General features: G+C 37.9%; 1 protein-coding gene across 1 annotated transcript in view; it reads right to left on the bottom strand.

The window, feature by feature from the left end:
• Positions 1-23,650, bottom strand: part of DNAH7 (dynein axonemal heavy chain 7) — a 784,664-nt gene that overhangs the window by 325,592 nt on the left and 435,422 nt on the right. The window contains exons 41-43 of the mRNA XM_053698573.1: positions 19,359-19,689; positions 7,559-7,905; positions 6,219-6,399 (exon numbers count right to left, since the gene is read on the bottom strand). Coding sequence (XP_053554548.1) covers positions 6,219-6,399; positions 7,559-7,905; positions 19,359-19,689 — 859 coding nt within the window. The remainder of the gene's footprint in view (positions 1-6,218; positions 6,400-7,558; positions 7,906-19,358; positions 19,690-23,650) is intronic.

Raw genomic sequence — 23,650 nt, 5'->3', positions numbered from 1 at the left:
TGAAATACTGGATGTGTATCTTCTGCATCTGTATAATAACACCCAACTCTATACAAAGACACAGTAGTGACACTGGCACATGGGTATAGCCAGACTAAGGCTGGTTATAGGGTCAATGGTATCTGCATCAGTATAATAACACCCAGCACTATATAATGACACAGTAGTGACACTGGCACATGCGTATAACCAGACTAAGGCTGGTTATAGGGTCAATGGTATCTGCATCAGTATAATAACACCCAGCACTATATAATGACACAGTAGTGACACTGGCACATGGGTATAGCAGGAGGAGGGTTGGTTATAGAATCAGTAGTATCTGCATCAGTATAATAACACCCAGCACTATATAATGACACAGTAGTGACACTGGCACATGGGTATAGCCAGAGGAGGGTTGGTTATAGAATCAGTGGTATCTGCATCAGTATAATAACACCCAGCACTATATAATGACACAGTAGTGACACTGGCACATGGGTATAGCCAGAGGAGGGTTGGTTATAGAATCAGTGGTATCTCAGTATAATAACACCCAGTGCTATATAATGATACAGTAGTGACACTGGCACATGGGTATAGCCAGAGGAGGGTTGGTTATAGAATCAGTGGTATCTGCATCAGTATAATAACACCCAGCACTATATAATGACACAGTAGTGACACTGGCACATGGGTATAGCCAGAGGAGGGTTGGTTATAGAATCAGTGGTATCTGCATCAGTATAATAACACCCAGCACTATATAATGACACAGTAGTGACACTGGCACATGGGTATAGCCAGAGGAGGGTTGGTTATAGAATCAGTGGTATCTGCATCAGTATAATAACACCCAGCACTATATAATGACACAGTAGTGACACTGGCTCATGGGTATAGCCAGAGGAGGGCTGGTTATAGGATCAGTGGTATCTGCATCAGTATAATAACACCCAGCGCTATATAATGTCACAGTAATGACACTGGCACATGGGTATAGCCAGAGGCGGGCTGGTTATAGGATCAGTGGTATCTGCATCAGTATAATAACACCAAGCAATATACAAAGATAAAGTAGTGACACTGGCTCATGGGTATAGCCAGAGGAGTGCTGGTTATAGGATCAGTGGTATCTGCATCAGTATAATAACTGCATTAACAATAATGTACCTTGCATGCTGTGCCTATCCCTGAAAGGGACACAGCATGCAAATAAGCTCATGTGCTCACTTTTTTGGATAATGTTGTGAATTCGAATTAGAAGTAAACATATTCATTGTTCTACATGATTCATGATTTTTAATTGTGAAGTAGAACATTACTGCTTTTCTACCAATCTATTTACCTAAATCATGGAGCTGATAGTAAAATGGGAACAGCCAAAAGTAATCTATATAATACGAGGGAAGAAATAATTCTAGCTAATAATCAGAATATGACCATACATTGTAGCTGTATTTGATAACTGCCGAGTTGGCACTGTCTGCAACAGAGGGGAAAACACCATAAACACAAACAGTGCCCAAACTAGCTGTTAGGCAAACAGAACACAAAACTCCTGATACAAATAAATATCTTCCTTTATTGAAACTCATCAATCCTTCTGTACAAAGGCAAATAATTAATGTCAACTAATTTGCGAGCAGCAGCCCCCTAAAGATAATTTATATGAATCTGTCAACACATTAGACTATACTAAGTAGGAGAATGAAAAATGCTTGTCACGTAAAAGGACAAAATATGACTTAGAATATTCTGAGTTATTATATAATCAGCCTACATTTCTGATGGCTCAACTGCATTAGAAGAAAACACAATCAACTGACAGCAATTCAAGGCAGTTCAATTTATATCTGAATCCATTTACAAACAATTAGTAATGTGAGCAATAGCAGTTTGAACTTCATCTACAAGTAACGTCATGATGAAGTTTTGTGTTTAGTAATTTGGTCATTATACATACAGAAAACAAATGCATATGTATTAACCCCTTCACTACTGGGACTTTCAGAGAAAAACTAGCCCAAAATAGCATTTTTGCTATTACTCCATTTAAACAGAATTAGCGCCTTGGATATTTTTTTTTTTAATTTACTTACCTGTCAAAACTATATATATATTTTGTTTTAAGTAGACAACCCAAGGTATAGATTTAGGCCCATTTTGGTATATTTCATGCCACCATTTCACTTCCAAATGCGATCGAATAAAAACCTTTAATTTTTTCACAAATTTTGGGTTTCTCACTGAAATTATTTACATACTGCTTGTGCAATCATGGCACAAATGGTTGTAAAAGCTTTTCTGGGAGCCCCTTTGTTCACAAATAGCAGACATATATGGCTTTGCCATTGCTTTTTGGTAATTAGAAGGCTGCTAATTGCAGCTTCGCACCACACTTCTATTATTCCCGGCAGTGAAGGGGTTAATTAGGTAGCTTTTAAGGTTAATTTTTGCTTTAGTGTAGAGATTATCCTCCCACTTGACACTTCCCACCCCCTGATCCCTCCCAAACAGCTCTCTTCTCTCCCTCACCCCACACTGGTCACCCCAATCCAGCAGACAGTCTGCCAATATAAAAATGTAAAAAAATAATTTCCCCTGCAGGTTAGGATACTCCCTTACCCTCCAACCTCCCTGATCCCTCCCAAACAGCTCTCTAACCCTCCCCCTGATTCTGCAGCTCCTCTATGTCCTCTTTCTGAACAAGCACAGGCTGCAGCTCACAGTAACATCTGATCTGGCCCACCTGCACCTTGGATATTTATTTTTTTTAATTTACTTACCTGTCAAAACTATATATATATCTTGTTTTAAGTAGACAACCCAAGGTATAGATTTAGGCCCATTTTGGTATATTTCATGCCACCATTTCACTTCCAAATGCGATCGAATAAAAACCTTTAATTTTTTCACAAATTTTGGGTTTCTCACTGAAATTATTTACATACTGCTTGTGCAATCATGGCACAAATGGTTGTAAAAGCTTTTCTGGGAGCCCCTTTGTTCACAAAAAGCAGACATATATGGCTTTGCCATTGCTTTTTGGTAATTAGAAGGCTGCTAATTGCAGCTTCGCACCACACTTCTATTATTCCAGGCAGTGAAGGGGTTAATTAGGTAGCTTGTAAGGTTAATTTTTGCTTTAGTGTAGAGATTATCCTCCCACTTGACACTTCCCACCCCCTGATCCCTCCCAAACAGCTCTCTTCTCTCCGTCACCCCACACTGGTCACCCCATCTAGCAGACAGTCTGCCAACATAAAAATGAAAAACTTTTTTTTCCCCTGCAGGTTAGGATACTCCCTTACCCTCCAACCTCCCTGATCCATCCCAAACAGCTCTCTAACCCTCCCCCTGATTCTGCAGCTCCTCTATCTCCTCTTTCTGAACAAGCACAGGCTGCAGCTCACAGTAACATCTGATCTGGCCCACCTGCGTAACAATTGTTTGCATGGAAAGGAGCTACAGCAACTACTGAAGCGTCCTCTGAGCAGATAACACTCAGTATAAAAGGAGCTACACAGAGTCTAATAAATTATAGCTTCTTTTTTACCAAAGACTGTCGTTTTGATTTTTTTGGCTAACAGTTTAATAGCCAGTACTTAGCTATAGATTTTGTGATATTTTAGAAGATGCATCACTCTCACACAGCCTACTTTCTATTTGGTTCTCACTGTGCGGACCTTAGTATACATAGTTTACCAAGGTATACATAATACTTTGTGAATTTGCTCTTATGAAACAACACAGACAGTATTTCTCTGCTGGAAGTATTTGTAGAACTTATATTTATTTAGGAATGTATTTATAGCAAACATTTATCAGCTAGAGAAAGAGGCAGGAGTCCCAAATTGTTGCTGTTATCATTGGCTGGTAAGTCTCCACTGCCTGAGTACATTCAAGAATAAATAAAGTTTGGTTGGAGAAATTAGTGTGTTCTTTGTTCCTGTTGGGATATTGGTCTAATGACTGCACCTGTATTTTAGCACCTTCTACTGAGACATATTGCTCCTTTACATTATTGTGTACAGCAATAGTACATATTTACTTTTTATGTTTTTCTAATTATTATTTTCATTAATAATCACTGCACTGATGTACAATGAAGTCATATATATATTTGTTTGTTCTGCACTCAGGGCCACCATCAGGGGGTGACAGGGGTGACTCCTGTCAGGGGCCCAATGGGCCAGGGGGGCCTCATGAGGCAAGAACTAAAAAAAAAAAAAAAAAAATTAATTTTGACAGCCACCAGTGGGTACTACAGCAGAGTGCTAATTGAGCATGTGAAATGTTATTACAAGGTGTAAAGTATTAGTATTTGAGAGGATTTCTGAGTGTGCACTAAACCACTATGCACAGTGTGAGACAGACTTGCCACTTTGTACAGTGTGTGCCTCAGTCACACGGCAGATCACTTTCATTTGCAGAGGAGGTAGGACTTACTTAGCAAATGTTTTTTATGTCTTTGTGCAATTTTGGATTGTAACTTCAGTGTGGTAGTAGTTGTATGGTGGGGCCAGGGGTCATTAAAAACATTTTTTTTTTAGCAGCAGTGTATTTATGATTATTTGACAATGCTGTAGAAATTCTATATTTAAAACCATGCAGAAATGTTTCCTCCTCAATACACAAATGGTAGGTGCCCTTTTGGCAGACCAAGATTGCTCAGTGTTTGAAATGAGACAGGTTAACTTAAAACTGTTCAGTTTACACTAAAGCTCACTTAATTTTGAAATACATATCAACAAGCCTAAATCCTGCATATGTATGTATGTCTGTGTTTTCTGTGGATGTCTCTGTGAGGGTGTGTGTTTTCTTTGGGCGTCTCAGTGAGGGTGTGTGTATGTCTTTGTGTGTTTTTTGTGGATGTCTCAGTGAGGGTGTGTGTATATATGTCTTTCTGTGTTTATGTGGTTGTCTCTCTGTGTATGTATCTCTTTGTGTGTTTTCTGAGGGTGTCTCTGTGTGTGTGTGTGTGTGTGTGTATGTCGTTATGTGTTTTCTGAGGCTGTCTCTGTCTGTGTTTCCTTGGGTGTATGTTCAAGTTTGAATTTGTGTGTGTGTGTCCCCGTCCATTTTCTGTTCCTTTTTAGGACATTTTGACCTTACTACTGATTATTCACATCTTTCTACAGACTTTGAGACTAATGAAGCCTTTACGGAAGTCACCAATCCACCATTTAACCTTTAAATTATTGTTTAGGCAGTTCAGGGCCCTTCCTTTCAGCCACTGCATGCAGTTGTCATCATTTAGTTGGCATCTTCCTTTACAAAAAGATAATCAGAACTCCATATTTTGTTTTCTCCTTTTTTTACAAAACTGTAGTCTTCCTCATTACTTGTCAGGTCAATGTAATCAAGAGCTGAGTGTCTGTTTGGGTGTCTGTGTCTGAGTGTGTTTCTTTGCGTGTCTGCTAGAGTGCCTATATGTGAATCCTTATGAGTGTGTGTGTGTGTTTCAGTGTATGAGTGTGTCTGTGTGTTTGTATGTTACTACCTTTACAACATTTCCAAGTGCATATACGTTTTAGTCACTTGGTCAAAAATTGCACGTCAAGGGGGGGGAGCCCTGATCAATGGTTAAGTAAAATTTCTAGTGGCGGCCCTGTCTGCACTAGTCTCATTCTGTTGTGCCACCTGTCATGTGTCCCTCTGGCTGCTTCATATGTCTGTGTCACCGTACAATCTCAGGCATGCAGCAAAAAAGTAGGAAGCAGCAGGTACAACCAGAAGAAATATTGTCGGCCCTGATGGCCTTTGACCATCCCTGAAAATCCCTATGCTTCATCTAAGGTATACTGTTAATCTTAAAGGGACATGGAAGTAAAAATGAAACTTTCACGATTCAAGTAAAGTGTGCACATTTAAAAAAACAACAAATAAAACCTTTTGATAAATAGGCAAGTATCTGGGTGTGCAAATTGCAAAATACCGTCTTATTTAGCTCAATATTTGGTAGAACGCAAATGCTGTATTTACCAATGTTAGAAATGAAACACAAATGCCGATCTTGTTCGTATTATGCTATTACTATATTTTTATAGTGTATGTTTATCATTGAGATAATAACTAGATGATATCAATGATAATACAGTTTGGAATTATGTAATATTTTCTGTTATGGAAACTATTACCTGTTATCCGGTTAAGATTATGGAATCAAATAAATACAAGAAATAGCATTTTTATTAAACCCTACTTTCCTGCAACAGGACGTTAATACACACCTGATTCTCAAGATCTGCTTTCTTTTGTTTGTTTTCATTGAGAGTTTCTTCAAGTTTTGCCAATTTATCCTGTGCTTCCTTCAAATCTGCTTGTTTCGCTCTCAAGCCATCCATTGCAGTCTTTAGTTCACTTTCCGCCTGATTCAGCTTTATTTTTTTTGGAGCTACTACTTTTGCTACCCTTAAAAAGTAAAGACAAGATAAAGTAATGTTACCATGTAGCAAATGGATTTTTTCTATTATCCCGGTATTTATGGCATCAAATGGCAGTTACTGAGAATAACTGATTCAAAAGGAATTTTACACAGATGTCTCCTCTTAAGAGGCTATTTACTTGCTGTAACTACTATGATCCTTTCCCTTTCTCTCTCGGGTGATTCTGTATAAATTGATTTGTTTGATGAGCACAAGTCACACAGTGAGCCTGTGAGCACAGTGCAGCTGGAAGGCATATCGCACAATTGAAGTCTCTCTATTCTTTTATGATGGACACTGGTTGACATTCCAAAAGGAGATATTGTTTTATCTTATTTTATACTATTTTACAAATCCTTGGTTTTATAAGATTTTTAGTTAAACGTGCAAACCATATTCCTGTTTTATTAGAAATGTATATTTGAGCATTATGTGGAGAGTGACTGTTTTGGTTTGATTTTAGAAGCCTTAAGGGACACATAAGAGGCACATACATTTAGGGCTATTAAACAAACTATATATAATATTATTTAACTATGTAATACATTTAGGGCTATTAAACAAACTATATATAATATTATTTAACTATGTAATACATTTAGGGCTATTAAACAAACTATATATAATATTATTTAACTATGTAATACATTTAGGGCTATTAAACAAACTATATATAATATTATTTAACTATGTAATACATTTAGGGCTATTAAACAAACTATATATAATATTATTTAACTATGTAATACATTTAGGTAAGTTTGCAGGGTACTTTCTATTTGCTGTTCTTGCCTCTAGAGGGCTCTTCTTAGTTGTGGTCACCCCAAAGCACACATTTTTTAGTTAAATGTTTTTCTAGGGCCACAAAAACTATGGCAAGCGTTAGTTCTGCTTTTCCTGAAGAACCGGAAAGAATAGTGCCAAGGGCCGCATATGTATCCCTGGCCGCCAGGTGGTCATCCCTGTTATATAGCATAGTGCAGAGTTTTTTTCCTTGTATCACTTAGTGACATATTTTATACACCTCACCTTTAGTAAACCTATGATTTTATATTTACAAAAAAGGTATTACAACAATTTTTTGCCCATTATATATATACAGTTTAGAGGAAAAAAATATATGTATTTAACCAATATATCCTTACTTATCATAGGAATCCATGGCAACCACCCATTTGCACAAACCCTCTGCTGCTGTAGAAGCATTTCTGATCTTATCAGGAACAAATTCGGCATTTGTGATGTATTGCTTCCTTATGATACTCATGTATGATGCTGGAATGTTATCCTTGTCATAATCGTGAAGTGACTGAAGGAATTTCATATCACCCAAAACTCTTTTTGCAGGTCCCCAGAAATCTTCAATTTTTCTTCCAGAGCCAGAAGGGTCAGGAATTTTGTCAGGCTTGACTCCTTTTAAAATGCAAATTGCCTCCATAACAAGTTTTACACCAGCAGGAGGGCTCTTCATTGATTTCACCACTGTGATGTCCTGAAATAAACAAAATATAATTGCTTCACTGTAATTTTCTGTTATTATTATTTACTACTCAGTTTGTAAGTTCCAATTTTAAATATTCATGTGCGTATGTAATCATTTTATTTATAATTCACTACACTGTATTATAATCTTTTAGATAAAAAAGCATATACGGGTAGCCCTCATTTTACAATGGTTCTTATAGCAGAGATAGCACATACCCAAAACTCGGACATCAAATTATAGATTGTAAAAATGACTTGCAATACGTAATTACCTGAAACAGAGAGACATTTTTTACAGTAACTTTGTACTTAAAGGGACAATGTTTTGGCATTTAGGAAACATCACTTATTTACAGCATGTAAACTTATATAGCTAATATTTCTATATGTTATCACGTAATGAGTTTGCATGTATTTCAGAGATTTAAAGGGACATGAAAGACAAATTTAAAATTTCCACCATTCGGGTTTTTAAATTAATTTCCATTATCAAATGTACTTTGTTTTCTTGGGGGTCAATTTATTATTGGCCGAATTAGGCCAATTCAACCTGTTTTCGCGTGAGCCTTTAGGCTCGCGGGAAACCGGAGTTAAGAAGCAGCGGTCTATAGACCGCTGCTCCTTAACTCATACGCCTCCTCTGAGGCTGCGTACAGCAATCCGACCGATCTTATACGATCGGGCTGATTGACACCACCTGCTAGCAGCCGATTGGCCGCGAATCTGCAGGGGGCGGTATTGCACAAGCAGTTCACTAGAACTGCTTGTGCAATGCTGAATACAGACAGTGTATGCTGTTGGCATTCAGCGATGTCTGGCGGACATAATACGCTACAGCGTATCATGTCCGCCAGACTTTAATAAATTGACTCCTTGGTATCATTTACTGAAAAACATATGCACATATCCTCAGCAACAGCAATGCACTACTGGCAGATAGCTAGTGATTGGGAGATAGCTAGTGATTGGTGACTACACATTTGTCTCTTGCCTTTGGCTCACCAGATGTCTTCAGCTAGCTCCCAGTAGTGAACTGTTGCTCTGGAGCCGAGTTTAACTATGTGTGTAACCCCTTTGCAGAAGTTAAATACAAAGTTATGTATAAGCAACAATGCAGTAATAAAATGCTCTAATATATTATTATGTCCCTTTAAATATAATATCATGAGGGCGGAGCCTGAGGAAGCCAAGAAATGGCTGCTTAACTGTGGAGCTCCAGGCAACACACGGTACATTGAGACTGCAATGAAGATATAGGGACAACAGAGAAGGTCCCCAGTCTCCACACTGTTAACCGGAACATATGAGGGGCAACTTGAGACCAAAAAAAAGTAAACTGCGAGCGGTTACGCCAGTATATAGGGAAGAACAGAAGAAGCAGCACGGAGAGGGGAGCGCAAGATAATGGCGGAAACCCACGTGGCGCGAGTGAGACCGCGGACTGCCCGATTGCCAGCTCTGAGCAACTAACAGATGAAAGGGGCAGATAGCGGGTAAGACCGGACTAACGATGTCTAATAGAAGCCATTAGGAGAGGCATGACAGTGGAGTACAAAGGTTATAAGGTCACATAGCTGCGCCTAGATGTGAAATAGAGTGAGACTTCAGCAAGAGCCCTGAGATATCAGTCCCTCTCCGGAGGGCAAGAAAAGAATTAGCACTTACCCACAAAATAAAGCTTGGGCTCAGTGAAGTAGGCAGGAGAAAGGTACAACATATTTGAGAGCACCTAGCACAATATAAACTTCTCTACGGGAGTCAAGGCCCTTTGGATCTATAATATAGTAAAACGGCAAGCTGTGAATAGGCCCTTTTCTCCTCCCTTTATTTTTTCTTATCAGTCAGTCAGAGTGAAAGTGCACACAAACCAAGAGGGAAGTCAATCTTACAGAAGAGGGATATTGACTTTTGCAAGTTATACAGAACGATTTAAAACATATTAAAAAGTCTGACATCAGGGAGATTTCAGCATGACATCCAAACGAAGCTCAAAAACTACATTAGGAGGAAAGCAGACAACTGCTCCCATTTTCTTCAAAACTAGCAGAGGAGACAAATCCCCAGAGCAGCAGTCATCTAGAGCAGATGAAGAGCAGGAATCCTCTGCAGGATACTCAAAAGAAACAGACAGGCTGACACCACTGACAAAAGCAGACTTAGATAACCTGGTGTCAAAACAGGACATTTCCACAAATTTTGAAAAGCTTCTTGAAAAAATGGAGATGTTGCAGAACACTGTTGCTAGCAGTCTGACAGAACTCAAACAAGAAATGGGAGAACTAGGAAACAGAGTGAACTCACTTGAAGAAAGCGGGGAGGCCTTAGCAGAAGGGTTAAATGAGATTTCAAATCACACAAGTGCCCACCAACATGATATAGATGACATCTATGACAAATTGGAAGATTTGGAAAATCGGAGTCGCAGGTGTAATATACGGCTGAAAGGAGTTCCAGAGTCGGTGGCCCCGAAAGAACTAAACTCATATTTGCTATCTTTGTTCCAAGGCATAACGGGCACCGAGGAGGCGCAGAGATTTCAAATGGAACGGGCACACAGGGCCCTACGACCCAAACCTAAGGGGGATGATCCTCCACGTGATATCATCATCAAGATGCTTAGATATCAGGAAAAAGAAGAGATCTTGGCTGCAGCACGAAGAAATCCTACCTTTAAACATCAAGGAAATGTGGTGCAGTTCTATCAAGATTTATGTACGAGGACTCTACAAAGAAGGGGTGCACTTAGACCCCTCACCACACAGCTACGGAAGGCTCAGATACCGTATAGATGGGGCTTCCCGTTTGCGTTGCAAATTACATGGGAAAACCGAATGCTAATCATCAAAGATCCGGACGAGATACCTGAAATATGCAGAAAGCTGAAGTTGGACTTACCAGCTCAACAACAGCAGCGACATTCACCCACAAGAAAGGAGGAACAGAATAGACCACCTCTTCAGAAAAGATGGGATAAAGTACCTGAGAAAAGAAGGAAGACTTGAAGCACTGAGAGTATGTTCAGAGAGGAAAACAATGAATTGAAGAAATAATGGAGTGAATAGACCTTTGGGTCTGAATTGAACCATTTGGCGGAACTGGGGCCGCCATGGCCTGGAAGAAGACAGGTTATGAAAACAGAGACATACGCAGATCATTAGACAGATGAGTATGGTTTCTTGTTATCTAAAATGTTTTGTTTCTTGTTTACGTATTTTTTCTATACTGTGTTAGATTTGCCTTTTCTTTTTGTTGTAAAGTGATAAGTACAGACTATATGAAGGACACAACAAAGACTCTAACAACTTCATGATAATGGTCAAAAGACAATTTTGAACAAGTATAAAGGAAACAGGACACAGTCACATTGAGGCAAACAAACGGTTCAATAGGAGAAGTGTCCTGTTACAAAAATGTCTGGGGTTCCTGTATTTAAATATTTATCACAGTCTTAAATGTTATTAAGAATATATGACGAGTTAACTATATTGCCTGTTTGGTTACTATGAGGCAAATTTTGGCTGAAAATGTGAAATGTACAGTTTATTTGTTTTGTTATTGTTGGTTGCTTAATGTTTTTAACCAGGAGGTGCCAGTTACGTTTAGAAAAGGAGGGAATGATATAAAATGGGAGGAAGATAGGGTTGGGAAAACAGACTATAGCGAGAAGCGTGATCTCTACTATTTAGCAGACACTGAGCTGAGAAGGGAAGAAATAGAATTAGGAGGAAGCTGGGGAAAGTATATTAATGCCACATAATTTGATTCTCCTCTCGCACAACGCGAGAGGCCTTAATACAGACATCAAAAGAAAGACTGCAATGTCTCAATACCTGAAAACAAACGCTAAGATTATATTTCTGCAAGAGACACATTTTGTGAAAGACAATATTCCAGGGTTCTGGTCACATCATTTCCCATTACATTATCATGCCACAACAGAGTCTAAGAAAAGAGGAGTATCAATCTTGATACATAGATCACTAGATTTTGTGCTGGAGAGGGTAACAAGAGATAAGAATGGGAGGTACGTAATAGTCCAGGGTACGTTGCAAGGCACGAAAGTCACACTGTGTAATGTATACGCCCCCAACGAGTCTCAGAACTTATTCTTTAAGGAATTGTCTACACTACTCACTCATTGGGAAAAAAACAGACTAATTGTAGCCGGGGACTTTAATGTTAATATGACCTCTTTTAATGGCTCTGAGACTTTGAAAATAACAAGTAAACAACATAGACACAACAGCATAGTTAAATCAGTTCGCAGTTCGTTGGAGGAACATGGGTTAGTGGATTCATGGGAGGCTTTGGGTAACACAGAGCGGGAATATACCTATTACTCACCAGCACACAAGACCTACACAATTCTCGACTACATTTACATCAGCCAAATTCTAGCACCAAACTTAGTGACTACGAACACGCAGACTTGTGTCTGGTCAGACCACTCACTTATCTTTCTAGAACTTACGGGCCTCATAAACTTTGCTAGACAGCGATCTTGGACATACAACCCGACTTTACTGAAAAACCCTGAAATACATGGTAGGATTCAAAAGGCATTGAAGGAATATTGGGAAGTAAATTTAGGTTCCGTAGATAATCCGCTGACGATATGGGCAGCCCATAAATCAGTATTAAGAGGGTTGCTAATAAAGGAAAAATCACTGAGAAATAAACAAACAACAGCACAAGCTAGAGCACTACAAGGGGAGGTGGAACAACTCGAGAGAGAACACCAGCGCACGCTATCAGGGAAAACATATAAAACTTTAGTAGACAAGAGAAAGGAGTTAGCTAAATTACTGAACGATACATCAATTAGAGCTGCTTTGAGGCTGAAGGCCCACTATTTTGTGTATGCTAATAAGCCAGACAGATATCTGGCGAGTAAGTTAAGGGAAAACAATAAGTTTTTTTCCATCCCCAAGTTAGTAACATCAAAAGGAGAAATCACCTCGAACCCACAGGAGATATCAGATAGCTTTGCCCGCTACTATGCACAATTATACGATGGGAAGAAAGTAAGAACAGGAAACATAGATAACCAAATTTCTAAATTTTTAGATAGAGCGAATTTGAGAACGCTATCGAGTGAGGACTTGGAAAGCCTTAACTCAAAAATAACAAATAACGAAGTACTGGGGGTAATTAAAGACTTAAAAATAGGTAAGGCGGCAGGCCCCGACGGGTTAACGGGTGAATATTACAAACTTTTTAAGAAGGAACTGATACCCCACATAACCAATCTCTGCAATGGGATTATGGAGGGGTGGGATATACCTAGAGAAATGCTTCAGGCAAAAATTATTGTGATACCAAAGAGCGGGAAGAATACAAAACTTTGCCAAAACTATAGACCCATATCCCTAATTAATCATGATATAAAAATTTTTGCTAAAGTTATGGCAAACAGATTAAAGCGAATTTTACCCTCCCTGGTCCATCAGGACCAGGTGGGGTTCGTACAAGACAGAGAGGCGCCAGATAATGTTAGGAGAACGCTTTCTTTGCTAGACTATGTGAAGGTAAAGGGGATTCCAGCTCTATTCCTGTCGCTCGACGCAGAAAAGGCGTTCGACAGGGTGGACTGGAATTTCATGTTTAAGGTGTTATCGGCCATGGGTTTCAGTGGAGCTATTATGCAGGCGCTAGGTAGCATATATTCAAAACCGACGGCAGTGGTGGGGGCGGCGGGATACTTATCAAAGCAAATAGACATTCTGAATGGAACAAGGCAGGGATGCCCGCTGTCGCCACTGATATTCGCGATATGTATTGAGCCTTTGGCTGCGTGTATAAGGAACTCGGGAGATATTGCGGGGGTAAAAATAGGGACTTCTGAATATAAGACTATGCTATTTGCGGATGATGTACTGTTGACAATCACTAGGCCACTGAGTTCGCTGCCACACCTCTATCAAACTTTACATGAATACTCAGAGATTTCTGGCTACAAATTAAATTCGGATAAATGTGAGGCACTAGCAGTTAACTTACCTCCTCATACTAAAAAAATGATCGAGCTGAATTTTGAATTCGCTTGGGCTAAGAGCTCTATCACTTACCTAGGAATAAAGATAGGCGAAAACTTGTCAGATTTGTATAAGTTAAATTATGTCCCGGTTTATAAAGCTATTAGAGCGGATCTCAGGAAATGGAGAAAAAGTAACTTCTCATGGTATGGGAGATTAATGTCTATTAAAATGAATGTCCTACCCAGATTAATGTACTTGTTCAGAGCGGTTCCGACCAGTATCCCCTTACCGGAACTGGAGGCACTACAAACGGATCTTTTGAAATATTTGAGAGGAGCAGGGAGACCTAGAATAGCATCCCAACTACTACAATTGCACAGACAGGCAGGAGGTGTGGGGGTTCCAAATTTAGTGGAATATTATCAGGCCGCGAGGCTGGCACAGACGGTTGTATTAAGCAAACAGGATAGTGGATTGATATGGTCACAAATAGAATCAGAGATAACAAGTAGTTCGAGAGCAGCGGACATTATCTGGGATTCAGAGGTAATAATTAACCGGGAGACCTATAGGTCGCCAATAACAATAGAGGCATTCAAGTTATGGAATAGGACCGCGAAAAGACTGCGATTATGCAACCCAGAATCAACGGCGAGACCTGTCAGGTTTCTATTGCCACAAGATATAAGAAAAATAGTAGACAAATGGGCGAATAAAGGGTTATACAGGGTGGCTGACTTCTTGCTGGGGTCCGCGGTGATTACGTTCAACCAAATTAGAGATCAAATAGAACCGGAACGGTTACATTGGTTTGTGTATTTACAGGTTAGGTCAGCAATAGTAACATACATGTCGCACAAACAGGAACAACGCCCTACAGAACTTGAAAGAATGATAATAAAGGCAGATAGAGGGAAAAAGCTGATATCTCGAATCTACGTCTTAATTCAAAAGACTAAACACGGGTCCAAATTAGAAGTGACTGAGAGATGGGAAAGGGACACACTAGAAACTTGGGAGACAGAGGACTGGAACGAGTTGTCGTTGAATTCATACAGGGGTCTGATAAGTGCAGACATGAGAGAAAATTGTATAAAAGTAATGTACAGATGGTACCTGACACCAGTAAGGACGGCCCATTATTCTATAACGCACAACGACAACTGCTATAGAGGTTGCCAAGAAAAGGGCACATTTAAACATATGTGGTGGGAATGTCAGGAAGTCCAAACACTATGGGGTAGACTCTCAGAACTGATAAGTACACTGCTAGAAGAGAGAGTGACCCTAACAATGTCACAAGCGTTACTTCATAAAAAAGTGACACCCTTTAACACAACAATTAATAAATTCATCAAAATTCTTTGCACATGTCTGAGAATCTGTATAGCACGCCACTGGAAATTAGGGGTACCCTCATGGCAAGAGGTGATGGGGAAAATTACAGAGACGTACACTCTGTCAGAACTAGCCGCTTGGTCACAGGGACAGCCAGAGCAGTTTAATAAGATTTGGTTTTACTGGATATTGAGGTCGGAGCACCATCAGAGACAAGCAGAAATAAGTTAGCAGCAGAAATGTTAAGAATAGGAGAAGTCTATTTAGGTCGGATAGTGGTAACTAACCCAGGATGAAACTAACACGGAAAAAGTAGAAGATAGGTACATACTGAGATATAATTTGAAGGTATTTAGCTTTTAGTTCAGAAAACATGGCACCTCTTGGAGGGGGGGAGGGGGCGGGTAATAGTTGGGGGAAAGGGATTACAGGGTTAGGCATCACTTGAATACAATATGAGTACAAAATGTTATGGTTTAAGAAAAGGCTAAAGAACATATTAGTGTATAATGTTAGGAGGTAACATCATATGTAAACTTTAATATGTTTGATGTGGAATGCTAACTCTCAGAAGACACTTGTACAATTATAAAATTGTAAATGATGCTGTTTATGTTTACCTATATAAAAATTAATAAAAATTATTTCAACATAAATATAATATCATATAATAGGATTTGTCTGGAACATAGCTCGTTGGCTTTCAATATATAGGTAAGTTACTTTTATACAAATGTTTTTGCAAAGGTTTCTTCAGGAACAACATAACATTTTATCACCATGTTAGAAGTCAATCTGGGAAAGCCACAAGAGGGTAGATATATGGGGCCGAATTATCATTGTGCGAGCTGACATGATCCGATATTGTGGATCATGTCCGCTGCACATCGATAAATGCCGACAGCATATGCTATCGGCATTTATCATTGCACCAGCAGTTCTTGTGAACTGCTGGTGCAATGCCGCCCCCTGCAGATTCGCGGCCAATTGGCCGCTAGCAGGGGGTGTCAATCAACTCGATCGTATTCAATCGGGTTGATTTCTGGCGATGTCTGTCTGCCGCCTCAGAGCAGGCGGACAGGTTATGAAGGCTCGCCGGAAAAACGGGGCATCAAGCTCCATACGGAGCTTGATAAAAATGCCCCATGGTGTTTGCGTGCTACAAATTAGTATATTAGTATTTATATTGTATTGGATGAGAGTAACGTAAAATAAGTGCATTGGGACTTTTTATATGGTGAGAAGAGGAAGAAAACTAAAGAGAAAAGACCAGTAAGTCTGTGAAATTAGCTATAAAATACTAATACTAATATTAAATCATTTGCAAAAAAGTTGAAGTGAATGCAGAAATGAAACTGGATGATTGCATATGAAAATATAGAATAACCTGTTTATTAAAGATACAGTCATTTATTTCTTTTTAACATAAAAATGTGTGTGTTTTAGACTGTGTTAAACTTTTTATTTTATTATTATTTGTTTTTTGTGTGATGCCAGATTTGGGCATGTAAATAGCAGAGGCTGCATGTGATGGGGACTGAGGAATTCCTCTGATATCCTGCTGGTTGTTCAGTATTTTATGGTGGCCTGCTGCAACCCTAGTAATAAGATGTTGTTGCGATTTAAGTTTTTTTCCATCTATCCATCTATCTATCTATACAATAATCAAACTGAAAGGTATAATATTTATACTGTACCATAACAATAATGTAATATAAACTGCTTCATATAATAAAGGTGTCTAATCATCTGAGTTACTAAAGGAATATGGAAGTAATATACAGGGGTAGATTTATTAAGCAGCGGATGCTGCTTTCTACCCGCAATGTTTCTGGCTCGCCGAAAACATAAGTTAAGAAGCAGCAGTCATAAGACCGCAGCTCCTTAGCTCGTCCGCCACATTTTAGGTGGCAGACTGCAATCATCCCTATACGATCGGGATGATTGACACCCCCTGCTCCAATATTATGTACATAATATTGGTGTTCTTCAAAATTGTTTTCTTTCTTTGTCTTTTTAGGATACAGGAAAAATAAGTAATTTTGGACAGTTCCTCAAGATCTTTTACAACTTGATTAAGTTTGCAAAGTGTCATCATTTCACAATAGCAACCGTGCATTCTTTCATTCTTGCTCTTGGGCCTGGTCAGTTGATGAAGAATATATTTGAAAGATGTCTACCTTACTAGTAATATTTATCCAGATCACTTAAATTCTCTCAGGTTTTCTGTGAAACATTTAAATGTAATAGCTCTCAGAGATTTTTGCTCCTCTAACAAAAATATTAGGACACCTCTGTGTCTCCTTATACAGGCAACAACCAGGTAAAGCATCATAACCATAGCTTCAAATGGCAAATTTGTCCAAAAGACTCTCAAATTCTCAAGCAAGATTTCAGGGAGTAATTATAGACACAAGTTGGCTTGATTATATCTTATGGAAAAAAGGGATTCTGGCAATCATACAACTCAATGCCATGCATCCTTGATCACCTTTGGTGTTGATGGTTGCTGCTCTGGGAGTACTTATTCCCGATTTCATTTGAACTGACTGCGGTTGTGTTTTTTTTGTTTGTTTGTTTTTCTGTGTAGCTGCAACTTTAAATATCTACCTCGGAAAATCTTTCAAATTGGTGGGTAGTAGATAGCAGCTACTCCAGGGAAAGTAGCTTTACTCAAATTAATTGATCTTAACCAATGTCAGACTAACAGCCAGAAACATTTTGAAACAAGTTCCTTTCTCAGGGGAAAACAGGTCTCATCAGGAGTCAAATTTCCTGTAAATATTCTGAATCTCTGGGTTGTGTTTCTAGCTTTGAAAAACTGGAATCATCCCTTTTTATAGCACCAAAAGCACATGCAAGATTGCTTACATTAACCATTTTGGAAGTTGCTTGCATCACAAAAGTGCAAAGAACAAGCTCAGGTTAACCTGAGCTATTTACTTTCCAGCTATCTAGAAGAAAATTTAAAAACTGATGGCTGATCAATCTGGCAGAATGGTCTTATAGATTGATATTACTTGAAAACGAGAAAAATCTCAATGTATCCTTCCTGGTAAAATATTTTATAAATAAATAAATATTTCCTGAAAGCTTAGTTGTGTAAAAAGAGACCTTGCACTGAAAAGGAAAAACTACAAGGTACCCAAGTGCGCTGCAAGAAAGATACCTCTCACATAGATCCAATTATGATTCCTTAGAGGTCCAAAGTGGCACATTTTCTTACAACTAATCTGCTTCTTTAATTCATCAAAATATCTAAAGTATCCCTCCTGACTCAGATTTTTCAGGAATTTTGTATTTTATTTTAATAGCAGCACCTTAATAAATTTCTTATGTAAAAGATACAACTCTTTGTAGTAAACAACAAACTAACATTGAAAGAGACCGCTATTTGTATTAGGATTATATGATCAAAATTAAGCTTTGATAGTAAAATTTGCTATTCCAATCCAAAGTTATGACCATTTAAAAATCAGGCTTGAAATGGAGTGTTCCAATGAGCTTATATTAATTTGTGAGACACTGTATTTATGTATGTATGTAAAATATACATTGAGTAGAAAGTGTAAGAAGCTGGAAGTATAGTTGAGGTACGTTCTGTCTCAGATTTTGCTTAGGGACTAACATTGCTCTGGTTTCACTGCTGCATGCAAGCTTTTGGATCAAAGTATAAGGTGAATACCAAGCTGTAAGCAAAAGGTGAATATAACAATAGTGCAAAATATCTTCAACCATTTTCAGCAATCAAATACTGCTTGTTAATAATTTAGCAGTATAATATAAAATTAAAGGATGTATGGAGCATAAATTACTTAAACTGGTGAAATATTGTATTTAGAGTTTCCTGGAAGCAGACACAAAAAGGATAACTTGGTTGAAAAGTAAACATTAACTTCACCGCACTAAATATTCTGAAAAGTGTTTTAACATTCATTAACTTTTACTGCCAATGCTTTCAATGTCATTAAAAGGCAATTTACATAATTTACAGCTATTATGAGAAACAGAATTATAATTACGGCTTCCAAATAGTGTGCAACCACAGTTTGTTTATTGTATTATTCCTGTAATATGACACGCATCATCACTCTAACATCGAAACAGACAATTACATAAGAATATGAAACAAAACTATTCATACCTGGGCAGTGAGAGTGTCCAGTGCTGCCAGAGCTGACTCTAGAATTGGCAGTGCCTGTGCCAGATCACTGTCACATTCATCTTTAATTGCCTTGGCTACCATTGCTTGTTCATTAGCCACAGCTTCATCAGCTTTTACAATTTTTTCTCTTTTGGCTGCCTCAATGGATTCTCTTTCAATTACTATCATCATTTCATCAACTTCTCTGCTGGCAACCTTCAATTGAGGCTGGAGAGCTTCTAATTCACTCTGCATTGAAGCCACTTGTGAAGAAGCAGATTCCAACTTTTCCAAACCAACCTCATACCTTCTTTTCATTTTCATAACTTCCCTAGAAAGTAAATATTTGTTTATTTACATTACAACAAAGCATAAAACTCTTGTTAAACAGAAAGACTTATTCTTAGATAAATGTGTTTCTTCACACTCACATTTGCTCCTATTTGGAGTAGGAACAAATCTTCCCTGAAATATTTAGGTCCCCTCCTGTTCTCACATGGTACAGCTTATGTCATTACTTTGAGTGTGAAGAAATATAATTAATTATCCTTCAGTTTAATGTTTTATTTTTTTTAAATCAAAGATTTTTATTAAGGTATTTAGCATAACAATGTGGTTACTATAATGACATACACAACATCTTTGAAATATAATAGTCTGCACATATACAACATAAAAGAAAACCATGCCAAAAAATACAGACATTCTCATAGGTGATATATCTTAATCACACATAAGTATCCAAACTAAATTGTTAAAACCCAACTAAACAAGCTTGATGTGTATATATATTTAATATTTCTGCTGGGTAATAATACCTTTCTTTTTAGTTTTATATACTTAAATAAGCAATCCTCTCAAGTAGGTTAGTTCACCTTATAGTATGATATCTAACACCAATTCATAAAAAATGAATAAGAAATTATCATGTTAATTATAGGAGAGGATAACAAAATCTAACTTATAGATATTCATTGCTTAATGAGTGGTCAGAAAAGACCTGTCATAGATAACCAGAAACAACTTAGATTTATCACAGAGGAAACTTCATGCACATTAACCAATGACATAATGGTAAACTATCTTTCCTTATTTATAAACTAAGAAGCTCTTGGGACAATATGAGATGGGTTTTATTAAGTAGAAGATACATTAGAGACAGTTCCTGTTAATGCTTAAAGGGACAGTCTAGGCCAAAATAAACTTTCATGATTCAGATAGAGCATGTAATTTTAAACAATTTTCCAATTTACTTTTATCTCCAATTTTGCTTTGTTCCTTTGGTATTCTTAGTTGAAAGCTTAACCTAGGAGGTTCATATGCTAATTTCTTAGACCTTGAAGCCCACTTCTTTCAGATTGCATTTTAACCGTTTTTCACCACTAGAGGGTGTTAGTTCACGTATTTCATATAGATAACACTGTGCTCATGCACGTGAAGTTATCTGGGGGCAGGCACTGATTGGCTAAACTGCAAGTCTGTCAAAAGAACTGAAAAAAGGGGCAGTTTGCAGAGGCTTAGATACAAGATAATCACAGAGGTTAAAAGTATATTAATATAACTGTGTTGGTTATGCAAAACTGGAGAATGGGTAATAAAGGGATTATCTATCTTTTAATACAATAAAAATTCTTAATAGACAAAGAGAAGTGCAACCTCTAGTAGATAAAAGTAAACTTCTTTATTCGTAACAGGTAAAATTCCAGCAGCTGGAAAACATGAGACAAGGTGCAGCGTCTGACTAGTTTCGGCTTGTGGCCATAATCGTAAACCTAACACACCATAAAACAAACTTGGTTTAAAAAGGATTCATTACTCTCTAATTGGTTAATTGACATAAGGGGTGGAATTCGAGTTTACAACATTTAACACTTGGAGTACTATGAATAATCACTTTAAACAAAACAGCACATACTTTTCTACTCAAACAAGACATCAGACTTGCATGTGAATAGTCATTTGAAAAAGCATTTTTGTACATATATAGTTTCCACGGTTTCAGACAAATACAGAACATAAGTAAATAAATAAATAACAAACAACCTCCCCACTCAACAGAAACTATTCTTAAAAATATTACAATAAGTTGCTTGCCAAGAAAAGGAAGGGATGTAATAGTACTATTCCCCTTTATAACTCCTATTAGTATATGGTAGCAAAAAAAAAAAGAATTATATAATTAATTTAAGAACAATACATTCTGTATACAAAGGGGTGATAACAGAGAAGTTCCTCTCTTATATATACATACATATAGAACTTTCCCTAACACATGGATGTTTAAATATCTTATATTGCTGTAAGACCAAATGATGTGATTATACATGTAGATGGCTATATAACCTGCTGCCAGGTTAATAATGTGTACTCTAAATAAGGACATGTTAATACCTGACTATAATTGTAACAAACATAGAAGTCTCCCCATATGTATTATTCACGTTTCCAGTAGATGTATAGAATGAGTGTATATGTATAGAGAACAGAATTAGATCGAACATATATGTATAATACAACTGATTCAGTAAACAAAAGACTTATGAATTTATACAGTTGATTAACAGTAACCAATCTCAGTATTAGGGGGTATCGGCCGCAGGCGGACAATGAAACATGTAAAGGGCATCAAGTGGACCAAGGGTGGCAGAGGGCCCCAGACACAGATACACCAAAGCCAAGGAGTTTAAAAATATATGTTTTTAGAAATACAATGTTTCTAATCAACTGATATTTATGATAAGCATGCTACCAATGATTAATTAGGTCAAATTCAGAGTTATACCCTTCTGGTAATTGTGTCCTCAATTTAAATATCCAAAAGGTCTCTTGCTTGGCTAAAAGCTTATCCTTGTCATCACCCCTAGGGGGTCTTTTGACAGCTTCAATTGCTCTCCATTTGAAAGTGGTAACATTACAATGATGTGTTTCTATAAAGTGTTTGGAAAGTGCTGAGCATGTCACTTTGTTTTTGATGTAGCCTAGGTGTTCCCTTATTCTGGTGCGTACATCCCTACTCGTTCTACCAATGTACTGGTGATGATGTTGTGTACACTCTATTAGGTATACTACATAAGATGTTGAACATTTTATGAGACCTATTGTTTCAAATATTTGATGTGTGGTACAAGAATAGAATTCTTTGCCTTCAACCAAATAGTCACAGGCTTTACATCTTCCATCGCCACATTTATATGTTCCCTGAATGTCTAGCCAAGAGCTGCGGCGTTTAGTTGTTGGCAATTGTGTTGGAGATAGAATATTCCCTAGGGTTACATTTTTGGAATAAACACATTTAAAACCCTTATCTATCACTTCCTTCAATGCCCTGTCTCCATACAGTATCGGAAAGTATTTTTTTAGGATAGCACAAATTTCATAATATTCAGTTGAATATTTCGTGATAAACATAGTTCTATCATCCATAGTCTTTCTTGGTCTGTGTTCCAGGGCCTCCCGCCTCCCAACCTTAGCCACTTCCTTAGCCACGTTCCTTACCATCTCCGGCCGGTACCCCCTTTCGATTAGTCTGTTAACCATACCTTTACTTTCATCAATGTAGTCACTTTCAGAACTACATATCCGTTTAGTACGTAATAGTTGCCCTTTAGTTATTCCTTTGAAAACATGCCTGGGGTGTGAGCTCTTATTGTGTAAAAGTGTGTTGCCTGATATTGGTTTCCTATATAGTTTGGAAGTAATCACACCTGTTTTAGGTTTACCTATCAAGGTTACATCCAAAAAATTAATAGATATTTTGTTCCATTCACTGGTAAAGTGAACTCCATTGTCACAATCATTCAAGTACTGTAAGAAAATATATGCATCCTCTCTATCCGATGACCATATTATTAACAGGTCGTCTATGAACCGTTTATAAAGGGAGATGTGCTTTTTGAAGGGGTTACTATCCGCATAGACAAAGACTCTCTCGAGCCACCCCATAAAGATATTAGCATAGGAGGGGGCGAACTTCGCCCCCATGGCTGTTCCCTGTCTCTGCAGATAGTAAACCCCCTCAAACATGAAATAATTGTGCTCAAGTAGGTATTTAGTAACTCTCAGGATGTATAGTGTAGCATCACTATCTATACCATAAATTGGTTCTAAAAAATATTTGATGGCATTAATTCCCATATCCTGAGGAATACTAGAGTAGAGGGCCACCACATCAATGGTTAGCCAACTGGATTTGTGAGACCATGTGGTATCCTCTATCATCTGTAGAAGATGGGTAGTATCCTTTATGTGACTGTACAGTGTTTCTACAATGGGCTGCAGAATGGCATCAAGCC

The sequence above is a fragment of the Bombina bombina genome, chromosome 1 (assembly GCF_027579735.1).
Source record: "Bombina bombina isolate aBomBom1 chromosome 1, aBomBom1.pri, whole genome shotgun sequence".
Lineage (NCBI taxonomy): Eukaryota > Metazoa > Chordata > Amphibia > Anura > Bombinatoridae > Bombina > Bombina bombina.
This window is presented reverse-complemented; position numbering and strand designations above follow the sequence as displayed.